The 26,966-nt window shown below is 40.8% G+C and overlaps 3 protein-coding genes across 3 annotated transcripts; 2 read left to right on the forward strand and 1 right to left on the reverse strand.

Annotated features, from left to right (window-relative positions):
* The first annotated feature begins 2,165 nt into the window (after positions 1–2,165).
* Positions 2,166–6,403, forward strand: LOC130935333 (rho GTPase-activating protein 5-like). The gene is made up of 5 exons (XM_057865033.1): positions 2,166–2,973; positions 3,946–4,066; positions 4,298–4,417; positions 4,661–4,891; positions 5,427–6,403. Exons 1-5 carry the CDS (start codon positions 2,540–2,542, stop codon positions 6,060–6,062), a joined length of 1,542 nt encoding a protein of 513 aa, XP_057721016.1. The 5' UTR covers positions 2,166–2,539; the 3' UTR covers positions 6,063–6,403.
* A 369-nt stretch (positions 6,404–6,772) lies between these two features.
* Positions 6,773–12,142, forward strand: LOC130932409 (signal recognition particle subunit SRP54, chloroplastic). Its single transcript, XM_057861732.1, has 15 exons — positions 6,773–7,195; positions 7,315–7,447; positions 7,763–7,830; positions 7,917–8,018; positions 8,453–8,605; positions 8,712–8,789; positions 8,965–9,090; positions 9,199–9,301; positions 9,480–9,580; positions 9,951–10,088; positions 10,170–10,313; positions 10,520–10,595; positions 10,995–11,080; positions 11,207–11,332; positions 11,658–12,142. The coding sequence occupies exons 1-15, from the start codon at positions 7,013–7,015 to the stop codon at positions 11,757–11,759; spliced, it is 1,719 nt and encodes a 572-aa protein (XP_057717715.1). The 5' UTR covers positions 6,773–7,012; the 3' UTR covers positions 11,760–12,142.
* A 12,841-nt stretch (positions 12,143–24,983) lies between these two features.
* Positions 24,984–25,391, reverse strand: LOC130934282 (uncharacterized). The gene has a single exon (XM_057863869.1). It carries the CDS (start codon positions 25,389–25,391, stop codon positions 24,984–24,986), a length of 408 nt encoding a protein of 135 aa, XP_057719852.1.
* Between the last annotated feature and the right edge of the window lie 1,575 nt (positions 25,392–26,966).

A 26,966-nucleotide genomic window follows, 5' to 3' on the forward strand; every position in this document is an offset into this window, starting at 1 on the left:
TTATTTTATACTAAAAATACATTAAAATTAAATTTATTGAACAAAAAGTGGCTGATTTTTTTTAATATGAAAAATATATTGGTGTTTTTGTTGAAAATGGAATTATTTAGTGTAATTATAGGTAAGTGAATTTTGCAAATAGGAAGTCAACAGGTGAAAGGTGTATTGAATATCTTCAACAATATTATAATACACTTTTAAATATCAATATTTAAACAAAACACCATCTTTATTTTCATATTAAAAATAATTTCTGACAAAGAGTTTGGATAAAATTATTTTTTGAGTAAAGGACATTTTCATCCCTGACATTTTTTTTTGCGGACATTTTTGTCTTCAAAGAATGGAAAATACATTTAAGTCCCTCACCTCCGAAAAACGTGGACATTTCAATCCTTCCGTCGAATTCAGGCGTTTGGACGGGACGGAAAAGTCTGACCTGGCAGAGATGGTGCTGACCTGGCCGTTACAGAGGCCACGTAGCAGGGAGCATTTCGAAACAGGACATATAAGTCCCTGGAGACAAAAACGATGATGTTTCGTTACTGACCTCCACTTCTTCTCCCTCGTCTACCTCGATTTTTCGGCATTGGCCTTGTTCAACCCATTATTGCAGCTTCGTCTCGAGCTTCCTCCGATGACGAAGCAGAAGAAGAAAAAGAAGAAGAAATCATTAAAGACGACGCAAGAAACCCCGGCCCCTGCCTCGCCGAAATAATCGACTGCTCCGCCGTCGCCGCTATTTCTCCTGCTCCGCCATCGCAGAAACCTCAACTTCCACTACACGTTCCGCCTCAGATTCCTCCTCTCTCTTCCGACGACGAGGAGCTCGTACAGCAGGTGGTGTCCGGCGATAGGGTTTGTTCAGATTTCAGTGGGTGTTGTGAGTCCATTGTTGCTCGATGGGGTAGAGCACACGGTGCCAATGGGCACCACCGAGGGCTGTTTGGTTGCAAGCACAAATAGGGGTTCCTTGAAGACCCAATCAACTTCGATTCCCTCGCTGTCGTTTTCGACAAGTAATTTTCATTTTCCATAATTTTAGTTCCTTTTTTTTCACTCACACCTTCAACACAAGTTTTGATTTTTTGTAATGTTATTGGTTCTTTGCTCTTTTGGGTAAGTGATTATCGTGACAAGTTTGAATTTTTTCTTGGCTTTCTTTTGTGATACTCCTTCAGATGCCATAGAAGGAAGAATTTCCTTTCTTCATTTACTCCCCCACAACCCCCACTTTGTCGATTCTGTTGCGTTTGTTGTTGTTGCTGTGATTGTTGCTGAAGCTGTTGCTGCTGCTGCTGTTATGGTTGTTGTTGCTGTGATTGCTGAGGGTCTTGGGGGAGAGGGGGGAGAGAAGGGGAAGAGATATTGTGAATTGAAGGGGATTGTTGTTGAGAGAAGTTTGAGATCGAAGGCAATTGCACTGACGTTGAAGGGTTGGGATTTGAATTAGGGATTGGGTTTGGGTTTAGACTTTGGGAAAGCTGGGATTGAGGGTCCATGGTAGAGGGTTTAGGTAAGGACGTTGAGGCGTTTGGAGTTTCAGCCATTTGTAAAAGAATTGCTTAGTGGAATTGGAGAGCAGAAAGTGAGTCTATGATTTCCACGGCGATGCAGACATGGCCAAATTGGGCGGAGAGGTTGAGTGAATCGCAAGAGGAAGAAGAAGAAGGACGGAGGAGATCGTCGGCGTTGATGGTGGTTGACGGAGGCGCGGCTGTGCGGCGGTGATGGAGGCAGGGCTGAGGAAGAATAATGGAAGGAAAAGGGACGAAGGAAGAAGAAAGTGGCAGATGGGGGAGGAGACGAAACGGCGTCGTTTTCGTCTCCAGGGACTTATACGTCCTGTTACGAAATGCTCTATACCACCTGTCCTCTGTTACGTGCCACCTCAGTGTCACCTCTGCCAGCTCAGCCTTTTCCGTTCAGTGCAAACGACGGAAGGACATAAATATCCACGTTTTTCAAAGGTCATAGGCTTTAATGTATTTTTAATTGCTTGAGGACGAAAATGTTCGCAAAAACAAAAAAGGTCAAGGACGAAAATGTCTTTTACTCTTATTTTTTTATGTGAAAAACCCTAAAAAGTTAACCCCCCTCCCAAAATACCGTACAAAAATAGTAAAATACATACCCCCTCTCTTGCAAACCGGACTCATACTCCATCGTCATCATAATCATAATCATCCTCTTCAGTATAATCCCAACCAACAACCAATCTCTTTCTGTCTCATATGCTATGATTCTTCCTTCTATAACTCTCTCTCTCGATGTACAGTGATTAATGATAGTCCCATCTCACCTTCCAGAAGCCCTTTTCTTGAATCAAACTCTACTCCACCACCACCACCACCGCCAATTTCTATTCTTTCTTTAATCTAATGTCCAAAAATATTTGCTTTTCGTTAGGAAATAGAACAACAATAAACATATATTAAAAGTGGGGTTTTGTTTTGAGAGAGAGAGAGAGAGAGAGAGAGAGAGAGAGAGAGAGATAGGAACCCCTGAAATCAATTTTTCAATCAATCAGTTCCCAAAAATGACGGAAGTGCTGCAATCCCCATCTCAGTTACCTTCACCTTCAAGCTGTTCGAGCAATAGTCCCTGTGGTGGGTCGCACCAAACTGCCCTTATTAACAGCCCCAACAACACAGTGGAAATTGAAGGTGTGGTGCTTCAGTCCCAATTGGATTTGGCAGAAGAAGAAGAAGAGGGAGAATGTGAAAAGACAGAAAAGGACAGAGAAAGAGATCAGCTTTCTATTTTGACTCTCTTGATTGAAACTTTCAGGAAATCTTTGATAGGTTGCAGTGCTAGCAGCAGCGCTGGAGACCTTTCTTCTTCTTCAATGGAGATTGGGTGGCCTTCTAATGTGAGACACGTGGCACATGTAACCTTTGATCGGTTCCATGGCTTTCTTGGTTTGCCTGTTGAATTCGAACCTGAGGTTCCCAGAAGGCCTCCAAGTGCAAGGTCAGTTTCATGCTTTCGTTCTAAATCTCAATCACAATTATTGGATTTGTTCATTCATTACTTGCCATAAATTTATTTTTCCTCTTTTATCTTTGTGCGTGTCTTTTATTTGTGTTACTATCATATTATTTTCCCTTTTATTGCTCATCTGGTTCCATTCAAGTTCATGCAATTGGTAAAAAAAAAAGGTCTTTTCTTGGATAACATTCCTTTTTAGAATCCACACATGATTCTTAATAAATCTCAAATTAGTTCCTTATTTTAGATATGAAGTTAATATATTATGTTGATTACATTACTAGTTGCACAATTGTGGTGGTTCTTAAGTCATTGTAATTTGGAACCCTTCTTTTCCTTCTTCCAAATCGGTTGTTGTTCTGTCCATGTTGAACTTGAAGTTGAATATAGAAATAGGGCGTACAATTGAAGGATCTCTATAACTCATGGTTCTGAATTTTCAGTAAATGGATCGACTTCCATGCTTATGCCGAGTCATGTTATCCACTCCCCTTCTATGCTCTAAAAGCCAACCTACTGGTAGAATGATATTTGCCACCTTGCCAATTATCAAATTTACAAGTGAACAATGGCAACAACAGTGTTGAATTGTAATATAAGGTGCCTTAATTTGCTAGCATGAATCATGCCAATGGTAACCAGTGATGGGAGAAAAATGAGCAGCAGGGAAAAATTGTTGATCTAGGGTGATTTCTTCTCTGAAAATCTGGGGTGCCTCACACTGCCACGGGTTTAGTTTATCGTGATAAAACAATCGATTATCTTTTGCACCTGAGATGGTGCACAATAATATTACAATTATACATACCTTTTGCCCCTAGTTCAGCCTATCTATTTGTTGATCTAGTTTTGATGATGTTCACGTATCTCCTCTACCATATTAGATGTCTGATAGATTCATTCTGAATTATATCTTCTTGTATAATTTTGATATATTTTATTTGTTTTCTACAGTGCAAATGTTTTTGGGGTTTCAACAGAATCTATGCAGCTTTCTTTTGATGCCAGAGGAAATAGTGTACCTACGATTCTGCTTTTGATGCAAAGACATTTGTACGCACAAGGAGGTCTGCAGGTAATTTTTTAGATCCTATATGTTCTTCCCTTCTCAGTTTGTTCATGGGAATCTAAATGTGATTCAGATTTCAAATAACATTACTTGCTTGAACAAAAAATGTGATGTTGTGGATGAACAATCTGTAGTCCCCCTACCCCTGCAGGCATCTGTTTTTCTCCAGAAACATTTTGCTTGATTTGCTATTTAATTTCAATCTACTTGGAGTTAAAATTTTAAGTGTACATCCAGGCTGAAGGGATCTTCAGAATTAATGCTGAAAATGGTCAAGAGGAGTCAGTGAGGGAACAATTAAACAGAGGAGTTGTACCAGAAGGCATTGACGTGCATTGTCTGGCAGGTCTTATAAAGGTATTAGTACGATTCAATATTTGCTTCCTTTTTTTTCACCATTCAGCACTACTTTTTGTTTCAAATATTTAGAGATTCATCTGAAATCAGGCTCTTGGATGTCAGTTCTGTTCAAACGTTCTATTTGGAAGTTATCTTGGTGATAATCAATGCATTTATGCCAATTGTTTTCCATTTATCTACTTTGGAGTGGAATGGTGGATACATTAACGAAACCACTAACTAATCAATGCTCCTTTGCAGGCTTGGTTTAGAGAACTGCCCACTGGGGTATTAGACCCACTTTCGCCAGAGCAGGTGATGCAGTCTCAGTCAGAGGAAGAATGTTCTCAGCTTGTGAGGCTACTTCCACCGACAGAAGCTGCTTTGCTAGATTGGGCAATAAACCTAATGGCTGACGTTGCTCAACTGGAACATCTGAACAAAATGAACGCACGCAATGTTGCAATGGTTTTTGCACCAAATATGACTCACGTAAGTTTTTGTTTAAAAGTTCCTACCCTCCAGTTTTTTTGCTTGAAATATTGAATGCTTGCCAACTTCACCTTTTGTTTTGCATTTCTTTCCTTTCTTCCATGTGGTTTGTTATCTGTCTTCTATTGAAGTAACCAGTGTTATGTAGTTGAAACTTTAAAATAGCGAACATAATCATCCTAAGCACAGTCCTTTAGATGATTAGTGTTTCCTAGGGCTGACATACTGTGTTCAAACTTGAAAAGTGTATTTTAAGTTAGTAAAATTGTAATTTTCTTTATATATAGCACTTCGTACAAAAATGTATAGCATCAGTCAAAGATTCCGGTTGATCTATTCTACCATAACCGCTTTTCTGATTGGCTATCGTATGTTGTCTGTATATTACTCTCTTGGGTGCAGCATTTTCCCGAGCCCTATGCGGATGTTTGTGCATCTGGCTTTCCTTGTTTGCAGTATGATATGTAAAACTATAGTACTAGTCTGAGTTTATGAATTTGATGCTAGAATTACATTTCTGCATTGTCTATTTCAGATGGCAGATCCTTTGACTGCTTTGATGTATGCAGTACAAGTCATGAATTTTCTCAAGACACTTGTCGTGAAGACACTGAGAGATAGAGAGGAGTCTATGGTAAATTCCAATCCTGTTTCCAACCTAAATTCTTTTGATGACGATGGGCACCACAGCACTTCACAACTGATCCTAAAAGATGACAGTGAAAGTGAAAAGGATTGTAATGAAGAGGATAAAGAATTTGTTACTGAAGAACCTTCTCAACAAAGCCCTAGTCATGTTACAGAAGACAGCTGTGAAACTGAAAGTGGATCGAAAATTTTAGACAGCTGTGAAACTGAAAGCGGATCCAAAATTTTGACGACATCCACTGAAAATTTCATTTCTAGAGAAAATAGGTTGCTAGTTGATACTTGTCCGTGCAATCTCGTCTCGCAGCTTTGTTCTATGGCAATCGGACTTCAGGACTCTAACAACCTTGCTTCTGCTGAGTGTAAGGAGGATCAATCAAATATCTGCAAGAGCAAAAGCCTTCAACTGAATACTTCTAAGTTGATTGACCTTCCAGCAGCAGGATCCACAGAGAAGAACCTTGGAACCTCAATTATTGGCCGTATAAATTCAAGAACGGAGTTGGCCGAAGCTTGGCGTTGAGCCATTGAATGCCATTTGATTTTCTTGATTGCTGCCTGTGGAACAGATAGCAGAAGATAAATAGTACTCCCAAGGATAATTGAGAGCATTCGCATTGTTGGAGTACTCACATAAATTCCTTCGGTGAAGAGATTAGAGGGTGGATGGGATAACCACTTGTAAAGAGGTCTGTGTGTGTTTTTCTACGTTTGGAACTGTGTAGTGTTTTTCCTGTTATTGTTTTTGGGTGAGGTTCTTAACCATGTTTGTTCATTCTATTTCATTAACCAAGCAGAGTTCTAACACACTATTTTTTCTCTCCTCTCTCAAGTATAGAGTTTAACGAATTCTGAATTGCTACATGCTCCTCATTTGGACCGATTCATTACTATTGATCACTAAAAGACTGCATGTTCTTACTTTGGAGCCATGCTTATCCTCTTAGGATAATGATACTATTACCTGACAATCTTGAAATATTGGGATAAAAACGTTGGGTAAGAATGTAAACGAGATTACGAGAATAAGGAGCCAAAAAATCATAATCAACGAATGCAGCCAATTGCATCGTAAAAATAAGTGTCACAATGTAGAATTCATTTAAGCAAGAATTTTCCCAAATCTGATTGGTGTGTATCTTCAAACGTTTCTCTTCACAAGATAAATAGATAGTGATCGCGATTTCATAATAAGAATATGTAATGGAGATATAAAAAACTATTTGGAATAATAATAGTGCCCCATATTCTCAAATATATTAGAAAAATAGGGATTTCATTCCCAGAGTGATAAGGTCATCTCGTGCATGGCACGGGAGTTGAACTAAGCCAAGAAGTAAGAAAAGAAACCACGTAGAGAGAGAATGAAGAAAAAGATCGTTGTGGATAAACAAGATAGAGAGAGAAATAGCAACTAGCACTAGCAGGCACCAGGTTGAGCCTCTCAGCTTCTGCCTTCTGCAGTGAACAAACATGGAGGCAGTACACTTGTCTGCCGTTGCCTCCCGCCATTTCTCCACTCCTTCCTTCTCTCACAACCGAACCTTGTACTCTTCTTCTTCTTCTTCTTCTTCTGTCAAACCAAATACGCTATGCTCTCCTTGGATTGGTTCAACCACACCCACTACTTCCTTTTCCACCCGAAACTTGTTCACGGTAAGTTCCAGAAACAGCAATTAATCTCCGAGTATTTCGAAGCAAGTTTGAAACTTTCATAGCATTCAGCTAAAAGAGAATTCGCTTGTGATTGATTTGGCCAAATGGGTCACTTGCAGAATGAGATATGGAGTTGGGTGAACTCCAAAAGCGTTACTGTGAGAAGGGACATGCGCGGAGTGGTGAGGGCTGAGATGTTTGGGCAATTGACCAGTGGCCTTGAGGCTGCGTGGAGCAAACTCAAAGGGGAAGGTTGGTTCTCACTTTCCATTTTTGTTTCTCAAGGGTTATTAGATATTCGTTGCTTGCATACTATGTTGCACATACAAAATACGATAGCGGAAAATTTTATGGAAAAAAATGGTCACAAAGTTAAGTAGTTTAGGTAGAGCAATATTTTATGTAGATACCCATACCATACCATATAGATGAGCAAAAACAAAGTATTTGTTTATCATAGTTCACATGTTATTTAGGGCCCCACAACGGTTTGTGGAGTATTTAATGAGTTAATCAATTGTGTTATGGATTTCGTTTCATTGGGGTGTGTTTGGTTGTGGTGTGCAGAGGTTTTAACAAAAGAGAATATTGTGGAGCCTATGCGTGATATCAGGAGAGCTCTTTTGGAAGCAGATGTAAGATGCTTTTGAGAGTTTGGTACTTTACATGATCCTTTGTGCAAATGGTGTTTATTAGGTAAGGTGAGTTTTGTTGTTGGCAGGTTAGTCTTCCTGTTGTAAGAAGGTTTGTGCAAGCTGTCACAGATCAGGCTGTGGGTGTTGGCCTCATTCGAGGAGTGAGACCAGATCAGCAATTGGTTAAGGTAAAATTATTTATTTATGATTGGAAACTCGTGCCAAGAGAAAGTCTAGGATTACTAGCAATTTTTCAAAGTTTAAATCACCGTGTTACACACATTCAAATTCAGTAGTCTAAAAGTTGTTTTCAAATTCAACTACTTCTACATAAAATTATGTGTCAAAATGCATTTGAAATTTGCGGCAAAGAATAAGTCATATGAGCAATTCACCAGTGCTAGTAGATTGTGTGGACAAAGCACCACATAGGAATTTCTGGTGTTCTTCTTAAGTTCTGTGTATAGTTCACATGTAGGGAAGCTAAGAGAACTCTTTTGGACAAGATATTTATATAATAATCTCATTTTAACGGTACTCTAGAAATTAACGATGCATCTATATTTTGAGTACTGAAATTCTATACAGGTACGAAGTTGGTGTTGATCATTGGGTTTTGCAGATTGTACACGATGAACTAGTAAAACTGATGGGTGGAGAGGTCTGTGAACTGGTTTTTTCCAAATCAGGGCCCACTGTCATTTTGTTGGCTGGACTCCAGGGAGTTGGGAAAACAACTGTTTGTGCGAAGTTGGCCAACTATCTCAAGAAACAGGTGAATTTGCAATCTCGCTCCTACTACTTATTATTCTCTTTTCTGGTAGCTATTAGTTCCTTGCGTTATTGAAGCATCCTTTATTAACACGAGCACCTATTCTCAGGGGAAGAGTTGCATGCTAGTTGCTGGTGATGTTTACAGACCTGCTGCTATTGATCAACTGTCTATTTTGGGCAAACAGGTACTGGAATTTCATCTCCTCAAAGTCGACAAGTTGTAATCTCGAAAGAAACGCTAGCAATTTCGTTTTAAATTTTCTGTGTGCTGTCTTTGCCAATGCTTGGTGGTTTGATTGTGGTGTAACTCTCAATTTTGTATCTATTCACATTTTTGTAATTAGTTTTAGCTTGTTTCAGGTGGATGTTCCTGTCTACACAGCAGGTACTGATGTTAAACCTTCAGAAATTGCTAAACAAGGTTTGGCAGATGCAAAGAAAAAGAAAATGGATGTGGTTATTGTTGACACTGCTGGCAGGCTGCAGGTAAATCCTTTCTAGGACTGGTAACGTCAAAATAATTATTTCATGGTTCAGTTAATAATTGGAAGAATTATGTTACATTGATCAGGATTGTTATTTCTTTTTAAACAGATAGACAAAACAATGATGGACGAGTTAAAAGAAGTGAAACAGGCACTGAATCCAACAGAGGTTTTGCTAGTTGTGGATGCCATGACAGGACAAGAAGCAGCAGGTACAGAAGTGAATTTTTAATTTTCAGATAATATGAAATATGGTTTACTTTATATAAAATAAAATGAAAATAACACATTGATTAATTGATTCTAAATTTGTGGCTGTCATGTGTTAATCATCTTTTTCTTTGGTTTTGGAATACTGTTTTACCTGACTATGGGATTTTCTGTGAACAGCTTTGGTGACTACTTTCAATCTTGAGATTGGAATAACAGGTGCAATCTTGACAAAGCTAGATGGTGATTCAAGAGGTGGAGCAGCCTTGAGTGTCAAAGAGGTTTCTTGCATTGGACTTAGCTTTTACAAAGTGTTTTATTCTTTATTAAATAAATATAATCGATACCAATAACTTCTGGTATTAAAAGAAAAGGACACATGGTTTATTGGAATTGAAATGTATGATTCATCTTTAGGGTACGTTTGTGAGTCAAGGTCTTGCTGAAGCAAGGAAAGGAAGGGTTTGAAAAGTAACTTGAGCCCATTTTACTCTTCAATCCCTTTCCATACCCCCCTTTCACTCCAAAACTTGAACTGATAAATATACCCACAGATAGTGTATCTGGATTTCTAAAGTGATTAACATAGTCCACCATGTTTAAGTCATGTCCTCTTGTGTTTTGCTTGATTGGATAGTTCAATGATGGCAGGTATCTGGTAAGCCAATCAAGCTGGTAGGACGAGGGGAACGCATGGAGGATCTTGAACCTTTCTACCCTGATCGAATGGCAGGACGCATATTAGGAATGGGAGATGTCCTTTCATTTGTAGAGAAGGCACAAGAAGTTGTAAGTCTCAACTATGTTACTAGATTGTTATTGTCACATAATGAACTTAAAATATTGAGCTATTAACCACATTCATTATAGATGCAACAAGAAGATGCTGAAGAACTGCAAAAGAAGATTATGAGTGCAAAGTTTGACTTTAATGATTTTCTAAAGCAAACCCGTGCTGTTGCAAAAATGGGTTCTGTGTCCCGTGTCATTGGAATGATTCCTGGTATGGGGAAGGTATGAAATCCTTAACATTAGATTTCCTGGATATTTATCATTATTCATTTCATTTTGTGTTGTCCTAATGTCTAATAATAGCAAATTAGCAATTGGCAACCTTTAAATTGAGCATCGCTAGTTGTTGTTACTATCCTTCTATGCAAGTATTTAACACTTCGAATAGATATAGTAAAACTCATGTAATCTCATTTGCAAGCATACAGGCTACACCTGCTCAAATTCGAGAGGCAGAGAAGAATTTGAAGGTCATGGAAGCAATGATAGAAGCAATGACGCCGGGTAAGAACCTTCGACAGCTCAGTAGTTAGAGTCTATATTTTTCATTTAGATTTTAGCTAGAATAAAATTCTTGGTTTTAACAACTAGTGCTTCAATAGTTATAGTTTTCTCCCCCCTTGTATTTTGCTGCTGCTACTTATGATTACTTAAGGGTAAGTGTGTCATCAATGGCAAATGCTTGATTCCCATAGTCAGATAAAGTTCTTAAGAAATAAAATTGAAAGGACTATTTGAACAAGATAATGATGTCAAACACTGTTAACTGTTTTGCTATCACAATAATAATGTTAAATTTTTGCACTGTCCCATCGACGATTGTTGCTTTTGCCAAAGTCCTTGCAGTTCTTTGAATTTGGATTAAGTGATTTGGTTAAACCAGCCCTTTATTTTTATTTCCAGAGGAGAGGGAAAAGCCAGAACTATTGGCCGAATCACCGGTCAGGAGGAAAAGAGTTGCTCAGGATTCAGGGAAAACAGAGCAGCAGGTATGTAGAATAATTTTCTGTAAGAATTTAATTTATATTCTCGAAATATCCTTCAAAGTAGCTGTTTCTCTAACTGTCCTATATTTTGGTATTTCCAAACTTTGTGGACTGCACTACAATAATCAGGTAAGCCAACTTGTAGCTCAACTGTTCCAAATGCGTGTTCGCATGAAGAATCTGATGGGTGTAATGCAAGGTGGATCAATTCCAACACTTAGTAATCTTGAGGAAGCACTGAAAACAGAGGAAAAGGTGATTTTATTTTATGTGCAAACAATTTTTAACAATTTCCAAGGAAATATTTTATAGGTGCCTGCTATGGTGCCTATGTTATGGTAATTATGGTGTCTTAAAAAGTATTACCAAAATTAAAGTAACACTGTTTTACTATTTAACAACGCTTTTTAATTTAAAAAAAGCGGTTACTATAATGTAAAAAAAGTGACTTTAATTTTAACAACACTTGTATAACCATTATAGTCACCATAACCATAGGAACTGATGCACGGTAGACTCCACCTTTTTTAAGGGGAAAAACTGAGCATGCTTTGTGGTTTCTGCATTGTACCTAGTTCAGGTTCCACCTGGTACTGCAAGGAGGAAGAAGAGATCGGAATCAAGGAAACAATTTGTGGAATCAGCAAGGCCAGCGCCTCGTGGTTTCGGGAGCAAAACCTGAACCTTCTAGAGGTGATCAGGGGAGACTGGATAAGAGACCGTCGGCGATGAACTTGTTTGATGTAGCTTTTTTCGCCCGAGACAATTATGTTCCCCAAATTATTAGATCAATTCATATAGGAATGAAGTTTGTTCAGGACCAAGAGTTTGATTTAACTCGGGAAGAAATGAGTCATATATTCGGAGGTGCAAATATAAGATATAGGGGTATCATTCTTGTACAAACTCAACTTAGCCATGTTATTATTCTTGTAATCTGCGTTTCATATTATTCTATCTTTTTCGAGCTGAAAATATACAAACATTTAACATTTATTCGAACTTTCCAATTTCCATAAAGGAAAATTAGCATGTAAAACTCCTTGGATTATCACCTATTCAAATAGGTACAGTTTTTTAATTTATTTTTCTTTTTCTTTTGGGTATATTAAAGAAAATGTTTAGCATGGTCTAAACAAGCTGTTTGGTAGGTCGAGTACCGGACGGTTCGGGAGGATTCTTGAGTTGATAGGTGGGGTGTGGCCTGGGACCAGGTCGCGAGGGTGAAGCTGGAGTAGCCGACGTCCCGAGCTTTGGGTGTGAAGGGGTGGTGTCACCTGCAAAGATACTCCGACGTTCTTGTCAGTTTAGTGTGCAAGCCAAAAAAGGGATAAAGTGGTAGGTGTCGTATCTTGGGGGAGGGGTAAGACCCTCCCCATATATACTGTGTCAGAAGTGGGTCCCACAAGGGCAGGACCCACCTTCCTCGAAGTTTCTTTGTACAGCTGTGGCGGCGAGCTGCCCTGGACGCGTATCGGGGTCAGCAAGGCTCCGTTTGGTTGATGTATAGGATGAGACATAGACACAAAGACACAGACACTAAAGACATAGGCATAAAATATTTGTGTCTATGTATTATGTTTGGTAAAAATATAATGAACATGACACAAATATTTAAAAAAGTCTGAATTGCCCTTCATTTAACCACAAGATTTACCAACACCGCTACACACCCATCACCTCAAAGGCTACATGTCATAACCATTAAATTTTTATTTCTTTCCGTATTTTTTTTCTTTTAATATCATCTCAAATTATTATTTAAATATTAAATATACAATTTTTTTATAAAAAATAGAAATTCAAAGTCCGAAATTTATCAAAGATTAATTAAATTCAAATAAATAAAAAATTAAATGTATTTTTTTTAAGAAAACAGAAAAATAAATTTGGTTGTAGATTTTAAAAGAGGAAGTAAAAAAAAAAGAAATATTTGAGGAGATAAGAGGATAAATTTTGAAAATTTAAAAATTGAATAAGGGTAAAAGAGTAAAAAAGTAGTGTCTCACAAGTTGTGTCTCAGTGTTTCATTAAATTGGAGGAACACTAAATTAGTGTCTCCGTGTCCATCTGTGTCTTCCCGTGTCCATAAAAAATTTGTGTCTCACCAAACCAAACAGCAGACATGTGTCACCGTGTCCATGTCTTATTGAGAAATGGACATCAACCAAACACTACCTAAATGAACGCCTCATACCCGATCCGTTCTCTTTAAGCCAGGCCGCAACAGTGCCCCCCACGCACCGGCAATAGTCGTGAGGGCTGTTGGCAGTGTGTTGTTCTCTTCTTTCGCGCGTTGTCGCGAGGTCGGCCATCCGTGGGGGGAACATGCCTCTTGCGCGCGTCTGTTTGTTGCTAGGGTGATCATTCGTCGCCTCGTTCCTCGCGCCGAGCATTAAATGCTCATAATGGGTTAAAAAATCCCGCACGCAAAGACCATTTTGCCCCTAGTCTTTTCGCGCCTCTTGAGTGGTAGTTTTTAAACCGTTTGCGCTTGTTCTCCTTTCCCATTCTCGCTTTTCCTATCTTCATCTTCTTCTCTCCCAAGTATCCTAGAGCATCATTTCTGCATCCTTGCGCGTTTCTTTCCCTTTCAGGTCTTCGCAACTATTCCAGGTAAATATTAATCCCTTCTCTTTTTTGCTTCAAGGTCCTTTTTTCTTCATCATTGGTTCTTCTGCTTGCATGCTTCTTATTTGTTTTGTATGATAAATGACCTTAGTGTTGAGTAGGTGCGTTGGGGGGGGGGGTCACCATTCCAGGATATTAGCTTTTAGGCTTTTGCTTGGATTTTGCTTTAGTCCTGCTTGATTTTAGTTACTGGATAGGCTAAATGTAGTTTCTGGATTTTTTCCGGGCTCTCGACCTCATAGACTAACCGAGTGATACCCCCACTATAGGTATGCCTCGCGTCGTCTCCCGAGCTTCTACCTCCGCCGCGGGTTACGACTCATACACTTGGGTGGCTTCCGACTTAAGGGACTCCCCGAACCAGATGGGTGAGGAAGAGCTTACCGAGTTTCGTCAGGCCGAGTACCTGTGCGGGGGTACTGACGAGGAGGCCAACTACGACGTCTTTGTTCCCGCCCCCCACGAACGGCTGTACGAACTCAATTTTCACGCCCCCAGGTTGCCGATTGGATTTGGTTTTACAAAGCCATTGACGTCAGGATTTTTGCTAGTAAAGAATTTATAAAAATATTCGCGTTGTAGATATAGCTTCTAAACTAACAGAAATCCCTTCGTACAAAAGTTTTGGTTGTCACAAGTAACAAACCCCTTTAAAATTGATAACCGAGTATTTAAACCTCGGGTCGTCTTCTCAAGGAATTGCAGGGAGGTATGTTCTTATTATTGGTTATGAAGACTGTAAATCGGGGTTTTGAAGTTTGGGCAATGGGCACAGATATATTTAAATGATGAGTAAAATAAATTAATAATAATAAAATCTCTTGGCAAGGTATAAGAACTGGAAGTCCTATCCTAGTTATCCTTATCAATTATGATGAGAATTGAATTTTTCTCCCACTTTGTTAACCTCTAACTATGAAGGTAAGTTAAGTGGATGAATTAATTCGAATCCTCAAGTCCCAGTCTTTCCTTGGAAAAAGTTAGAGTTATTGGATCTCGAATCAATTCTTGAAGAATTCTAATTTTCAATCAACAATGAGTTTGATAACTCAAGAGTCACCAATTAATCAACCAAAGCCAAAAGGGAAAATATCTAAATTAAATTAAAAGCATTCATGTAAATAAAGCAATCAAACTACGTTTAAACATAAATTCAAATTCAACATAAAAGAGTTCATAAATTAAATTGGAAAAATAAGTAAGGGAATATTAAACCTGGAATTCAAAAGAAAATTGTAAGTTGGAATAATAATAAATCCTAAATCCTTTAAGAGGAATCCTAATCCTAATTCTAAGAGAGAGGAGAGAACCTCTCTCTCTAAAAACTACATCTAAAATAATAAAAAGTGAATTATCAAAGCATCCTTATGAATGGATGTATTTTCCCACTTTATAGCCTCTAATATGTGTTCTGGGCTGAAAATTGGGTCAAAAATAGCCCAGAAATCACTCCCAGCGCTTTCTGGTCCGTATAGGTCGCGGAAGAGTGACGCGGAGGCGTCGTCCACGCGTTAGCGTGGGTTGTGTTCCTGCCAGGCCACACGGCCGCGTGATCCACGCGTTCGCGTCGCCTGGCGTCGGGGCAGCTATGACAAATTATATATCGTTGCGAAGTCCCGGATGTTAGCTTTCCAATGCAACTCGAACCATCTCATTTGGACCTCTGTAGCTCAAGTTATGGTCATTTGAGTGCGAAGAGGTCAGGATGGACAGCTTAGCAATTTCTTCAACTTCTTGTATTCCTTCCACTTTTGCATGCTTCCTTTCCATCCTCTGAGCCATTCATGCCCTGTAATCCCTGAAATCACTTAACACACATATCAAGGCATCTAATGGTAATAAGAGATGATTAAATAAAAGAAAATAAAAGCCAAAGAAGCATGTTTTCAATCATAGAACAAATTCTGGGAAGGAATTGTAAAACATGCAAATAGTATGAATAAGTTGGTAAAGAGTTGATAAAATCCACTCAATTAAGCACAAGATAAACCATAAAATAGTAGTTTATCAACCTCCCCACACTTAAACAATAGCATGTCCTCATGCTAAGCTCAAGAGAAACTATAAAGATGAAGAGGAATGGTAGGATGTATGAAATGCAACCTATCTATATGAATGCAACTACATGCAAAAATGTTTCTACCTACTTGGTTAAAAATAAATAAGTTCTCCAAGACAAACATAAATCAGATTTCACTAATTCAAATCATATAAAATAAAGATAAGTAAACTTGTAAGAAGATAGCTCATGAAAGCAGGGAACATAGAATCAAGCATTGAACCCTCACAGGAAGTGTATATCACTCTAATCTCTCAAGTGTCTAGGGTCAAGCACTCTACTCTTCTCTAATCATGCTTTCTAAAACTTTGTTCTTCATCTAACCAATCAACAAATATTTAGTATACTAATGCAAACATCATGAGGTCTTTTCAGGGTTGTAATGGGGCTGAAGTAAAGGTAGGGATATATATATCTAAGGCTAAGTGAGCTAATTAAGTGAATCCTTGATTAGTCTAAGATCTCACCTAACATACATACTTTGTAAAGAAAAGCTTCTTTACCTATTCTCCCATATTTTCCCCACTTTTGATGTTACATGTTCATGCATTAGTTTTAATTTTGTCCCATGTGCATTGCTTTATTTTGTATTTGGGGAATTCTTTTGTATCCCCTTTATTCAAATACTGAATTTTATATATATATATATATATATATATATATATATTATTTTTTTATGCACATGGTAATTCAATTATTTTGATTTCACATGAGCATGCTTCCCAAAAATTTTATTTTGAATTATTTCATTCTTTTCAACTTCCCACCCTTTGTTTTTATCATCCATATTCCCAATAGGTTTCTCACACTTAAACAATTACACAATTTTTTATCTTAAGCTAACCAAGGATTCAACTTGGGATTTTAAATTTATTTTTCTACTTAAGGCTAGTGTTGTGGTTTATAGAATAAGAGGGAATTAAAGACTCAAGGGGGCTAACAAGGGTGATGTAAAAGGTAGGCTAATTTTGGGATAAGTGAGCTAGAATCAAACAATGGCCTCAATCATATGCAAGCATGTAAATATATTAAATATTGGACATATAGAATGGAACAAAGCAAAGATTACAATTATAGAAAAGAAAACACACAAGGATAAAAATTTATGGTTAAATAATGTAACCATGTAAATAAGCTTAAAATCTCACAGGTTGTGTGTTCTTTGGCTTAAAAACCATGTTCCAAATACAACTTCAAACAAATTTAACACAAAGAATTTTCAATTTAAATTAGTGAAATATTATAAAATAAAATCTTGAAAAGAAATTCATTACTTCAACCAAGTGGTAAAATATGCAATCAAACATGCAAATGCAATAACTAACAAGGAAAATAAACCATCGGTGTTGAGATAGAAGAGTAACTAACCCATGGAGATCGGTATCGACCTCCCCACACTTAAAGATTGCACCGTCCTCGGTGCATGCTAAGATGTGCAGGTGGACGGGTTGCTTCAACTGATGCTTTTCTCTAAAGATTGAGCAGATGAACTTGTTTGTCTCCCCAGTAAGAAGCTTTTCCTCTCCCTTTGTGGTGGCCATCCTAAAAGAAGAGGGAAAAGAAGAAAAAGTAACCCAGAAATAAAAATAAGAATATAAATAAAGGCTGGGTGGGTTAATGCCAAATAATGGGGTCTCAATTACATGGTAGCTACAACATGCAAGTGAGAAAATAGTGGAGACACATGGCATATCAATAATGTAAAATTTTTGAAAAAATGAGGGAAGAGAGTGTGGGTAAGGAGAGATAATATAAATTCAAGTCAATGCAAAAGTGATACAGGTATAAAAGATTGGCATTGATATAAATAATATTACCTAACCAGAATAAAACAAGTCACTAAGCATTCAAAATAATTCAAGAAAAGATGCAACATTTAAATAAGAAAATTCAACACCAAAGGAAAAATAATGAATTTAGAAAAGAAGGAAGAATATACACTAAATTAAAATGCAATGAATGGAATATGCAAATAAATAAAATGAAAGATAAGAAGAATGAGAAGGGAAAGAAGTGAGTAAGAAAGGAGGGAGGGAAAAATTAGAATTGGGGAAGAAAAGATAAGATATTTGGCAATTTAGGATAAGCTGTGCGGCGCAAGCGACGCGATCGCGTGGGGCACGCGGTCGCGCGACTTGCTCTGATACTGATTGACGCGGTCGCGTGACATAATTCATGCTATTAGCGCGAGGGCAGCCTCGTGCTCGCACAACTCTCTGTTCAAATTATTATTAGTGCCAAATGTTAAGTGACGCGATCGCATGGGGCATGCGATCGCGTGAGTGGGCTTTAGAAGAACGTGACGTGGTCGTGTTGGTAGAATTGTGCGTTCAGCTTCAATCCAGCACCACTCTAGCACAATAATTGGTTGTGCACCCTTTTACGTCGAAATCCAAGGGACACGGCCGCGTGGGTCACGCGGTCGCGTGGGACGATGTGTGCCACTGGCACGCCTCCAGCCACGCTCCAGCGTGACTCTCTGTTCGTTTTTATTTTCTCCCCTCTCCTTGCGACGCGGACGCGTTGCTGATGCAGTCGCGTCGCGTGGCATTTTTTTTATGCATGAAAAATGCAGAATGCAATGCTAATATGAATGTTATGCAAAACTCCAGGTTCAATATAATAAGATAAAAGAAGACTCGGAAACAAATAAAACTAGATAAAAATGAAAAAGAAACGATCATACCATGGTGGGTTGTCTCCCACCTAGCAGTTTTAGTTAAAGTCCTTAAGTTGGACATTTGAGGAGCTTCCTGTTATGGCAGCTTGTGCTTGAACTCATCCAGAAATCTCCACCAATTTTTGGAGTTACAGTAGCCTCCGGGGTCCCAAACAAGCCGCAGAAAGCCTTCAAGCAAGTTAAAGCAAGTGACAAGGCCCCAAGAGTATTGATTTCTAGATTGAATTCCGGGGTCCCAAACCTTGCTTTTGCACCCGTCTTCTTGTTGAGCAATATTGTTCCATCCGGGTGGTAAGTAGTCTGAATTCTCACTAAAGCAGCCAAACAACTTCCTAGACCCATTCAGTCGAGCTTTACACCAACCCTTGCATTTAAACTTTGAGCACACAACCATGTTGAACGTTGCTTGACAATTCTTACCACTGGCCATCTTCCTCTTACTCTTAATGCCACAAAGAGCTCTAAGTTGACCATCCGTCTCCAGTAGCCCATATTCAAGTGGAATTAGAAAGCTAAGGGATATGAATTTTACCCACTTGAATGTTGCGAAGGATGATGGCAACTTAGGGGGAGGGGTCTCCAACAACTTTGGCAAGGTGATTCTAAGCTCCACTCCCTTGTGCTCTTCGACAACGTCCACCTCTTTGCAAACTTCTTTAATACCAACCTCTTCCTCTTGGTAGCTTTCTTCCGATTCAATCTTTTCTTCATTGCTCATCAAGGGCATGGGAGGTTGTGCTTCTTCTTCTTTAATCTCCATCTCTTGATCAACCTCTTCCAAGTCTTCAACTATGATATGCTTTGGAGGTTGTACACCCTCCTCAACATCAAATGCAACCGTCTTGGAAGGAGGCTTTATGTCTTGACCTTCCCATGGAGATTTAGCATCTCCTAAGTCTTCAACCACTTCTTCTTCTTCAATAATTCCGGCTTCCTCCACTTGTTCCAGTACAAAGTCATGCTCTGTACTGTTCACTGAAGTTTCTAGTATCTCCTTCATGTTACGTTCTTCGTTAGATTGTCCACACGAAGCCATGGGGGTTCCTTGAGTGTCCGAACGTCGGGAAGCCAATTGATTTATTGCTTGATTCAATTGATGAAGGGTTGCCTGAAATCGATCCACTATTTCCTTGAAATGATCCCTTGACTCCTGCTCCTCCTTGATGATTACCTTTCCATGGCAACTCCCTTCAATTACTCCTTCACCTTCAAGGGTCTCTTCTACTTTCACCTTTAGTGCCTCCTCTAGCTCCTTATGATGTATGGATTCGCGAAGACGATCCTCTCTCTCTTGTTCCATATCAATAGCATAATTGGGATCATCTTGCTCTTGGATTGATGGATGTGGATGCTCTTCCATGGATTGTGGTGATGGGATGGGTGGATCATTATGTGGTTGAAAACGAAGTGCACTAGAGCTTGAAGGTTGATTGTTGAAGGTATTTGATGGTCCAATTCGGGAGGCGAGAGCTTGTATAGTAGAGTTTAGTTCGGTAAATGCTTTCTCCATGGAGGTTTGGGGTGGATAGGAGGGTTCATTTGTTGGGAGAAAGGGTTCATGGTAGGAAGGTGGTTCATTTTGATAAGGATATGGAGATGGTGAATATTGAGGTGGTGGTTCTGGGTATGGTTCATATGGTGGTTGGTGTGGTGAATAAGGATTGGGGTCATATGGAGGTGAATGGTGGAAAGGGGCTTGTGAGTGTGGTGGTTCAAAGTTATGTTGTGAGGATGGTCTCTGAGCATATGGTGGGGCTTGTTGGTAGTTACAAGGTTGTCCACCATATCTTTCAGCTGGGTATGCATTGTAGAATGGTTGTTGTCCATGATATCTTGGAGGGTGTTGTTGCCTAAAGGGTTGATTAGATCCTCTTGGCTCCATCCATCCTTGATTGGTCTGACCTTGATGCATATTCCTGCTGTGGTTTTTGTTTCCTTCAACAAAGTTAGAACCAAACTCAAAGCGAGAGGGGTGAGAATTCATAGTAGTTATCAGAAATAAGGGGGAAAAAGGAGAAACAAATAAACAAGTAAAAGAAAAATATATATTTTTTTGAAAAATATTTACAATAACCAATAATAAGGCACACGTTTGCAATTCCCCAGCAACGGCGCCATTTTGACGTCAGGATTTTTGCTAGTAAAGAATTTATAAAAATATTCGCGTTGTAGATATAGCTTCTAAACTAACAGAAATCCCTTCGTACAAAAGTTTTGGTTGTCACAAGTAACAAACCCCTTTAAAATTGATAACCGAGTATTTAAACCTCGGGTCGTCTTCTCAAGGAATTGCAGGGAGGTATGTTCTTATTATTGGTTATGAAGATTGTAAATCGGGGTTTTGAATTTTGGGCAATGGGCACAGATATATTTAAATGATGAGTAAAATAAATTAACAATAATAAAATCTCTTGGCAAGGTATAAGAACTAGAAGTCCTATCCTAGTTATCCTTATCAATTGTGATGAGAATTGGATTTTTCTTCCACTTTGTTAACCTCTAACTATGAAGGTAAGTTAAGTGGATGAATTAATTCGAATCCTCAAGTCCCAGTCTTTCCTTGGGAAAAGTTAGAGTTATTGGATCTCGAATCAATTCTTGAAGAATTCCAATTTTCAATCAACAATGAGTTTGATAACTCAAGAGTCACCAATTAATCAACCAAAGCCAAAAGGGAAAATATCTAAATTAAATTAAAAGCATTCATGTAAATAAAGCAATCAAACTACGTTTAAACATAAATTCAAATTCAACATAAAAGAGTTCATAAATTAAATTGGGAAAATAAGTAAAGGGAATATTAAACCTGGAATTCAGAAGAAAATTGTAAGTTGGAATAATAATAAATCCTAAATCTTTTAAGAGGAATCCTAATCCTAATCCTAAGAGAGAGGAGAGAATCTCTCTCTCTAAAAACTACATCTAAAATAATAAAAAGTGAATTACCAAAGCATACTTATGAATGGATGCATTCCCCCACTTTATAGCCTCTAATCTGTGTGTTCTGGGCTAAAAACTGGGTCAAAAACAGCCCAGAAATCACTCCCAGTGCTTTCTGGTCTGTATAGGTCACGGAAGAGTGACGCGGAGGCGTCGTCCACGTGTTAGCGTGGGTTGTGTTCCTGCCAGGTCACGTGGCCGCGTAATCCACGCGTTCGCGTCGCCTGGCGTCGGGGCAGCTATGGCAAATTATATATTGTTGCGAAGTCCCGGATGTTAGCTTTCCAACGCAACTCGAACCATCTCATTTGGACTTTTGTAGCTCAAGTTATGGTTGTTTGAGTGCGAAGAGGTCAGGTTGGACAACTTAGCAATTTTTTCAACTTCTTGTATTCCTTCCACTTTTGCATGCTTCCTTTCCATCCTCTGAGCCATTCATGCCTTGTAATCCCTGAAATCACTTAACACACATATCAAGGCATCTAATGGTAATAAGAGAGGATTAAATAAAAGAAAATAAAAGCCAAAGAAGCATGTTTTCAATCATAGAACAAATTCTGGGAAGGAATTGTAAAACATGCAAATAGTATGAATAAGTGGGTAAAGAGTTGATAAAATCCACTCAATTAAGCACAAGATAAACCATAAAATAGTGGTTTATCAGCCATGTTCACCCAAGTGGGGGTCCGCATCCCCCTCTCCGGTTTTCAAATGGCGCTCCTCAGTCGGATCTCTGTGGCGCTGTCGCAGCTGCATCCAAACAGTTGGGCTTCGATCCGCTCTTTCGAGATGGTTTGTGAATACCTGGAGCTGTCGTGTCCGTCGACGTTTTCCTTTACTCTTTTAACCTCACAAATCCTTCCAAGGAGGGGAAGGCGAGGAAAGGGTTCATGTCCTTCCGATCTGCCCAAAGTCGGAGGATCTTTGGCTTTTTCGAGGACTCTTATCACGGGTTCAAGGATAAGTATTTTAAGGTGCGTCCAGTCAAAGGTCGCCACCCCTTCTGGTTGTCGTTGGAGGGGAACGCCTCATCCCGACGTATTGGAGTTTCGGGGCGGGGTCTAATGCTTTTATTAAGGTGACCTACAAGGGGATGTATGCCGTGGATAAAAAAATAGCCTACGTGCTGTGGGCTATTTTTGGGAGAAACCACATGAACCCCCACCTTCTTATGGGTCACCGGGAGGTCGCCTGAAATTATATTTGTGAGTAGCTTTGTCTTGTGTTTCTTGTATTGTCGTTGCTTTGGTTGGTCACGCCGGTTAAACAACTAACTTGTTTATTTATTTGTTGCAGTGGGAATGTCTGCCGAGGTGACAAGCCTTGAGAGCTTGTACAAAACTTTTTTGGAGGAGAGTGATGGGAAGAAGGCTGACCAGCGGCTGGAAGCCCCTCCCGGGAACAAGGAGGATCAGACGGCGCCCTCATCCTGTGATGTCGACATGTCAGATAAGCCTTCTGACGGGGCGCACGTTTCTCCAGTTCATAGGGAGGCGGCCGGTACTGGGCACTCGTCCTCTGCTCAACAGGTCGAGGAAGACGACCTGAGGGTTATCCCCACCCCCAAGAGGCAGAGGTCACTCTCCAGCCCCGAAGGGGCCCTCACCGTGATGGAAAGGAACTTCGATGCCGGGATGTTCATAGACTCCCAGTTGCTTTCCGGCACGGAGGAACACTTTCATGGTACCGACCTTGCGGGGCAGGCACGGTGGATGTATCGTACCCTCCTTCGTGGTGCGGCCATAGCTCGGAAGGCAGAATTTGAGTTGTCAGGTATGCAGTCGCTACGCAGGAAGCTCGAATCTGCTGTTACAGCCAACAACCAATTCAAAACTCAAGTTGAAATGCTTCGGGGGCAGCTGTCCGAGGTAAAGGAGAAGCTTAAGACTGCCGAGGAAAAGGCCGCGTCTGCTCAGGAAAAATTGAAGACTGCTGATGCTACCGTATCCCGTTTGACCGAGCGAGAGATGACTCTAGAAAGCCAGCTCAATGCCGCGCAAGATCGGGTGGTCGCTTTGGAGAAGGAACGTGACGTTGCCGTCTTGTTGGCCAAGGCCGCTCAAGCTGAGGTTGAGGGGCTGAAGAAGAAGCATAAGGAGGTCAGAGAGCAGGGAAAGAGCGCGATCTTCATGACCGAGGAGGCTCTCAAGGCTCAGGTGAAGATCGTGGCCCCCAAATTTGATACGTCGGCAATTGGGGTTTTCAAAACGATCAAGGATGGCAAGATTGTCGACATGCCCAAAAAATGAACTCTTGTACCTTATACTTTTGTATGGATTTGTGGTTCTGTTCTAGAACTTGTGAAACTAATTTTGTTATACTTTATTAGTTGCTTGGTCGGCTTGTGATTATCGTCTTTATTCGCTTATCTGGTAGCGTTTTCGTTTTGTTTTGTTACCATTTTGTCGGTGTATGCTTGTCGCTCATGTTTGTTTACCGTTATGTTGGTATCTTTGGCGAAGCCACGTCATGGCTTTTCTATTGTCGCGGCCGTTTGTTGTGGCTTTAATTTGGTTGGCTCCCGGGGTGATCAGTCCCGGAGCACCGTATTGTTGTCCCATTTACCATTCGTTATGAGGGACATGTTGTCGTGAGATGCATAATTGGGGAAGAGTAAATGGAGAAATTTGTTAAGCAAACATTAATCGACAGTTAAATAGATCTATAGCCATGGTAAGCGTTTAGCAATAGTAAATCACTGAGCTTGTCAAACCGCCTAGCCGGCGTGCTTGAGCTAGGAATAAAATCTTCTCAAGTTACCTGCATTCCATGTTCTCAGGATTTCTTTGCCGCTGAGCTTCTCCAATTTGTAGGCGCCTTTGCCGAGCACTTCTTTGACCTGTAGGGGCTTTCCCAGTTTGCCGCCAGTTTTTCTTCCCTTGGGTCGGTAGCCCTATGTCGTTGCATTGCAAGACGAGGTCATTTTTTCTAAATTCCCTCCTGAGCACTTTGGCGTTGTAGCGTAGGGCCATTCTTTGCTTCAGTGCTACTTCTATCAAATGGGCCATCTCCCTGGCCTCATCCACCAGGTCCTTCTCTACTGCTTCTTCTATCCCCTTCAGAAGTAACCGTGGGCTCGGCTCGCCGATCTCCACGGGTATTATCGCGTCCACCCCCATACGTCAAGCGGAAGGGGGTTTCTCCTGTGGAGGACTGCTCGGTTGTACGGTAAGACCGAAGGGCCGAAGCGAGTTCGTCGGCCTATGCACCTTTTTTGTTATCCAGCCGCTTATTGAGGCCCAGCAAGATGACCTTATTTGCGGACTTGACTTGCCCATTCGTCTGGGGGTGCTCTACCAAAAAGAATTTCTATTTTATACACAGGCCGGTGAGGAATTCTATGAACTTCTTGTTAGTGAATTGCGTCCCGTTGTCTGAGATGACGACTTCCGGGATGCCGAATTGAGTTATCACCTGCCTCCACATGAACTTTCTACAATTGGATGAGGATATGCTGGCCAGTGGTTCGACCTCTATCCATTTGGTGTAGTAGTCGATGGCAACTATGAGATATTTGACTTATCTCGGATCAACCGGGAAAGGTCCCAAGAGGTCGACTCCCCATTGTGCGAAAGGTCGGGAGGACGTCAGTAGACTTAGTTCGGAAGCCGGTGCTCTGTGGAAGTTAGAATTCTCTTGACACTTGACGCATTCATCACGAATTCTTTGGAATCTTCCATCATCGATGGCCAGTAGTATCCAGCTCGGATGAGCTTTCTCGCTAGGGCTTTGCCCTCGATATGGTGGCCGCAGCACCCCTCGTGGACTTCTCTAAGTACATAGTCCGTCTGGTCGGGATGCAGGCACTTCAATAGGGGCTGGCTGAGTCCCTTTTTAAACAGTTGTCCCTGTATGGTCGCATATTTGGTTGCGTCCCTTCTCAACGCTTTAGCTGCCTTCTCATCGTTAGGGAGGCTGCCGTTTTCCAGGAAATCAATGATGGGGTCCAACCAAGAGGGGCCTAACTTTGTCAAGTGGAGGGCAAATGCTGGTTCCTTTACCATGCCTTGGATGAGAGATCGGTTTTCGACTCCCGATTTCGTACTTGCTAGCTTAGATAGGAGGTCTGCCCGTGTATTCCTTTCCTTTGGAACATGTTGGATCGTGACTTCCTCGAACTGCTTGCTCAACTCTCTAACCTTCTCCAAGTACTTTTGCAATAGCAAGTCTCTGGCTTGTTAGCTTCCATTTACTTGTGAGGTAACGACCTGTGAGTCGCTACACACCTCCAGCCTCGTCGTCCCGACTTCCTGAGCTAGGGTTAGGCCTCCCAAGAGGGCCTTGTATTCTGCTTGGTTGTTCGACACAGGGAACTCGAACTTGGTCAATTATTCGTATATGACCCCAGCTGGGCTTTCTAAGATGATCCCACCCCCCCGATGTTTGGTTGGAGGCCCCGTCTACATGGAGCCTCCACCGTATGTCCGCTTCTTCGGTTGGGTCCCCTGCTACTTCCACCAGGAACTCTGCCATTGCTTGTGCCTTAATCGTGTGTTGGGGTTCGTATCGTAAATCGTACTGGGAGAGCTCGATGGCCCAAGTCATCATTCTTCTCGCTAAATCGGGTTTTTGGAGCACTTGAAAGATTTCCTGGTCTGTTCTCACGACGATCTGGTGGCCTTGGAAGTATTGCCTTAGTCTACGGGAAGAGGTCAAGAGTGCCAGTGCCAGCTTCTCTAATTTGCTATACCTCGGTTTTGCTCCTTGCAGCGCTCTACTCTCAAAGTAAATTGGTTGCTGAGCATTCCCTTCTTCCCGCACCAAAACCACTACAAGCGCTTCCTCTGTTATGGCCAGGTACATGTAGAGTAGTTCTCCGACCTTGGGCTTCCCGAGTACCGGGGGTGCTGCCAGGATCTCTTTGAAGTGATTGAACGCCTCCTTGCACGCAGGAGTCCATTCAAATGCTATCCCCTTTCTCATCAGATTGAAGAAGGGCAGGGCTTTCGCTGCCGATGCTCCGAGAAAGCAAGACAACGCGGTGAGCCTTCCTGCCAGCCTCTGGACGTCTTTGACACAGGCCAGGCTCTTCATTTGGAGTATAACTTGGCACTTTTTGGGGTTGGCTTCCACCCCCCTTTGGGTTATCATAAATCTTAGGAACTTTCCTGCCTCCATGGCAAAGGCGCACTTGAGCGGGTTGAGCCTCATGCCCTGTTGTCGGAGGGACGTGAACACATCCCCCAGGTCACGTAGGAGGTCATCAGGCCGGGTGGTCTTTGCCAGGATGTCATCTACATAGACTTCCACCGTCTTGCCTATGAGATCGCTGAATATCTTGTTCATCAGCCTCTGGTACGTGGCCCCCGCATTTTTCAGGCCAAATGGCAATCACCTTGTAGTAATAGATTCCTCCTGGTATTATGAACGCTGTTTTATCCTCGTCAGGCCGGTGCATCGGTATCTGATTGTAGTCGGAATAAGCATCCAAAAAGCTCAGATACCGGTACCTCGCCGCCGCATCAACAAGTGCATCAATGTTGGGAAGGGGGTAGCAGTCCTTGGGACATGCTTTGTTGAGATTGGAATAGTCCACACACATCCTCCATCTCCCATTGTGCATTTTTACCAGAACTACA

Source organism: Arachis stenosperma, chromosome 6 (assembly GCF_014773155.1).
Source record: "Arachis stenosperma cultivar V10309 chromosome 6, arast.V10309.gnm1.PFL2, whole genome shotgun sequence".
NCBI classification, from domain to species: domain Eukaryota; kingdom Viridiplantae; phylum Streptophyta; class Magnoliopsida; order Fabales; family Fabaceae; genus Arachis; species Arachis stenosperma.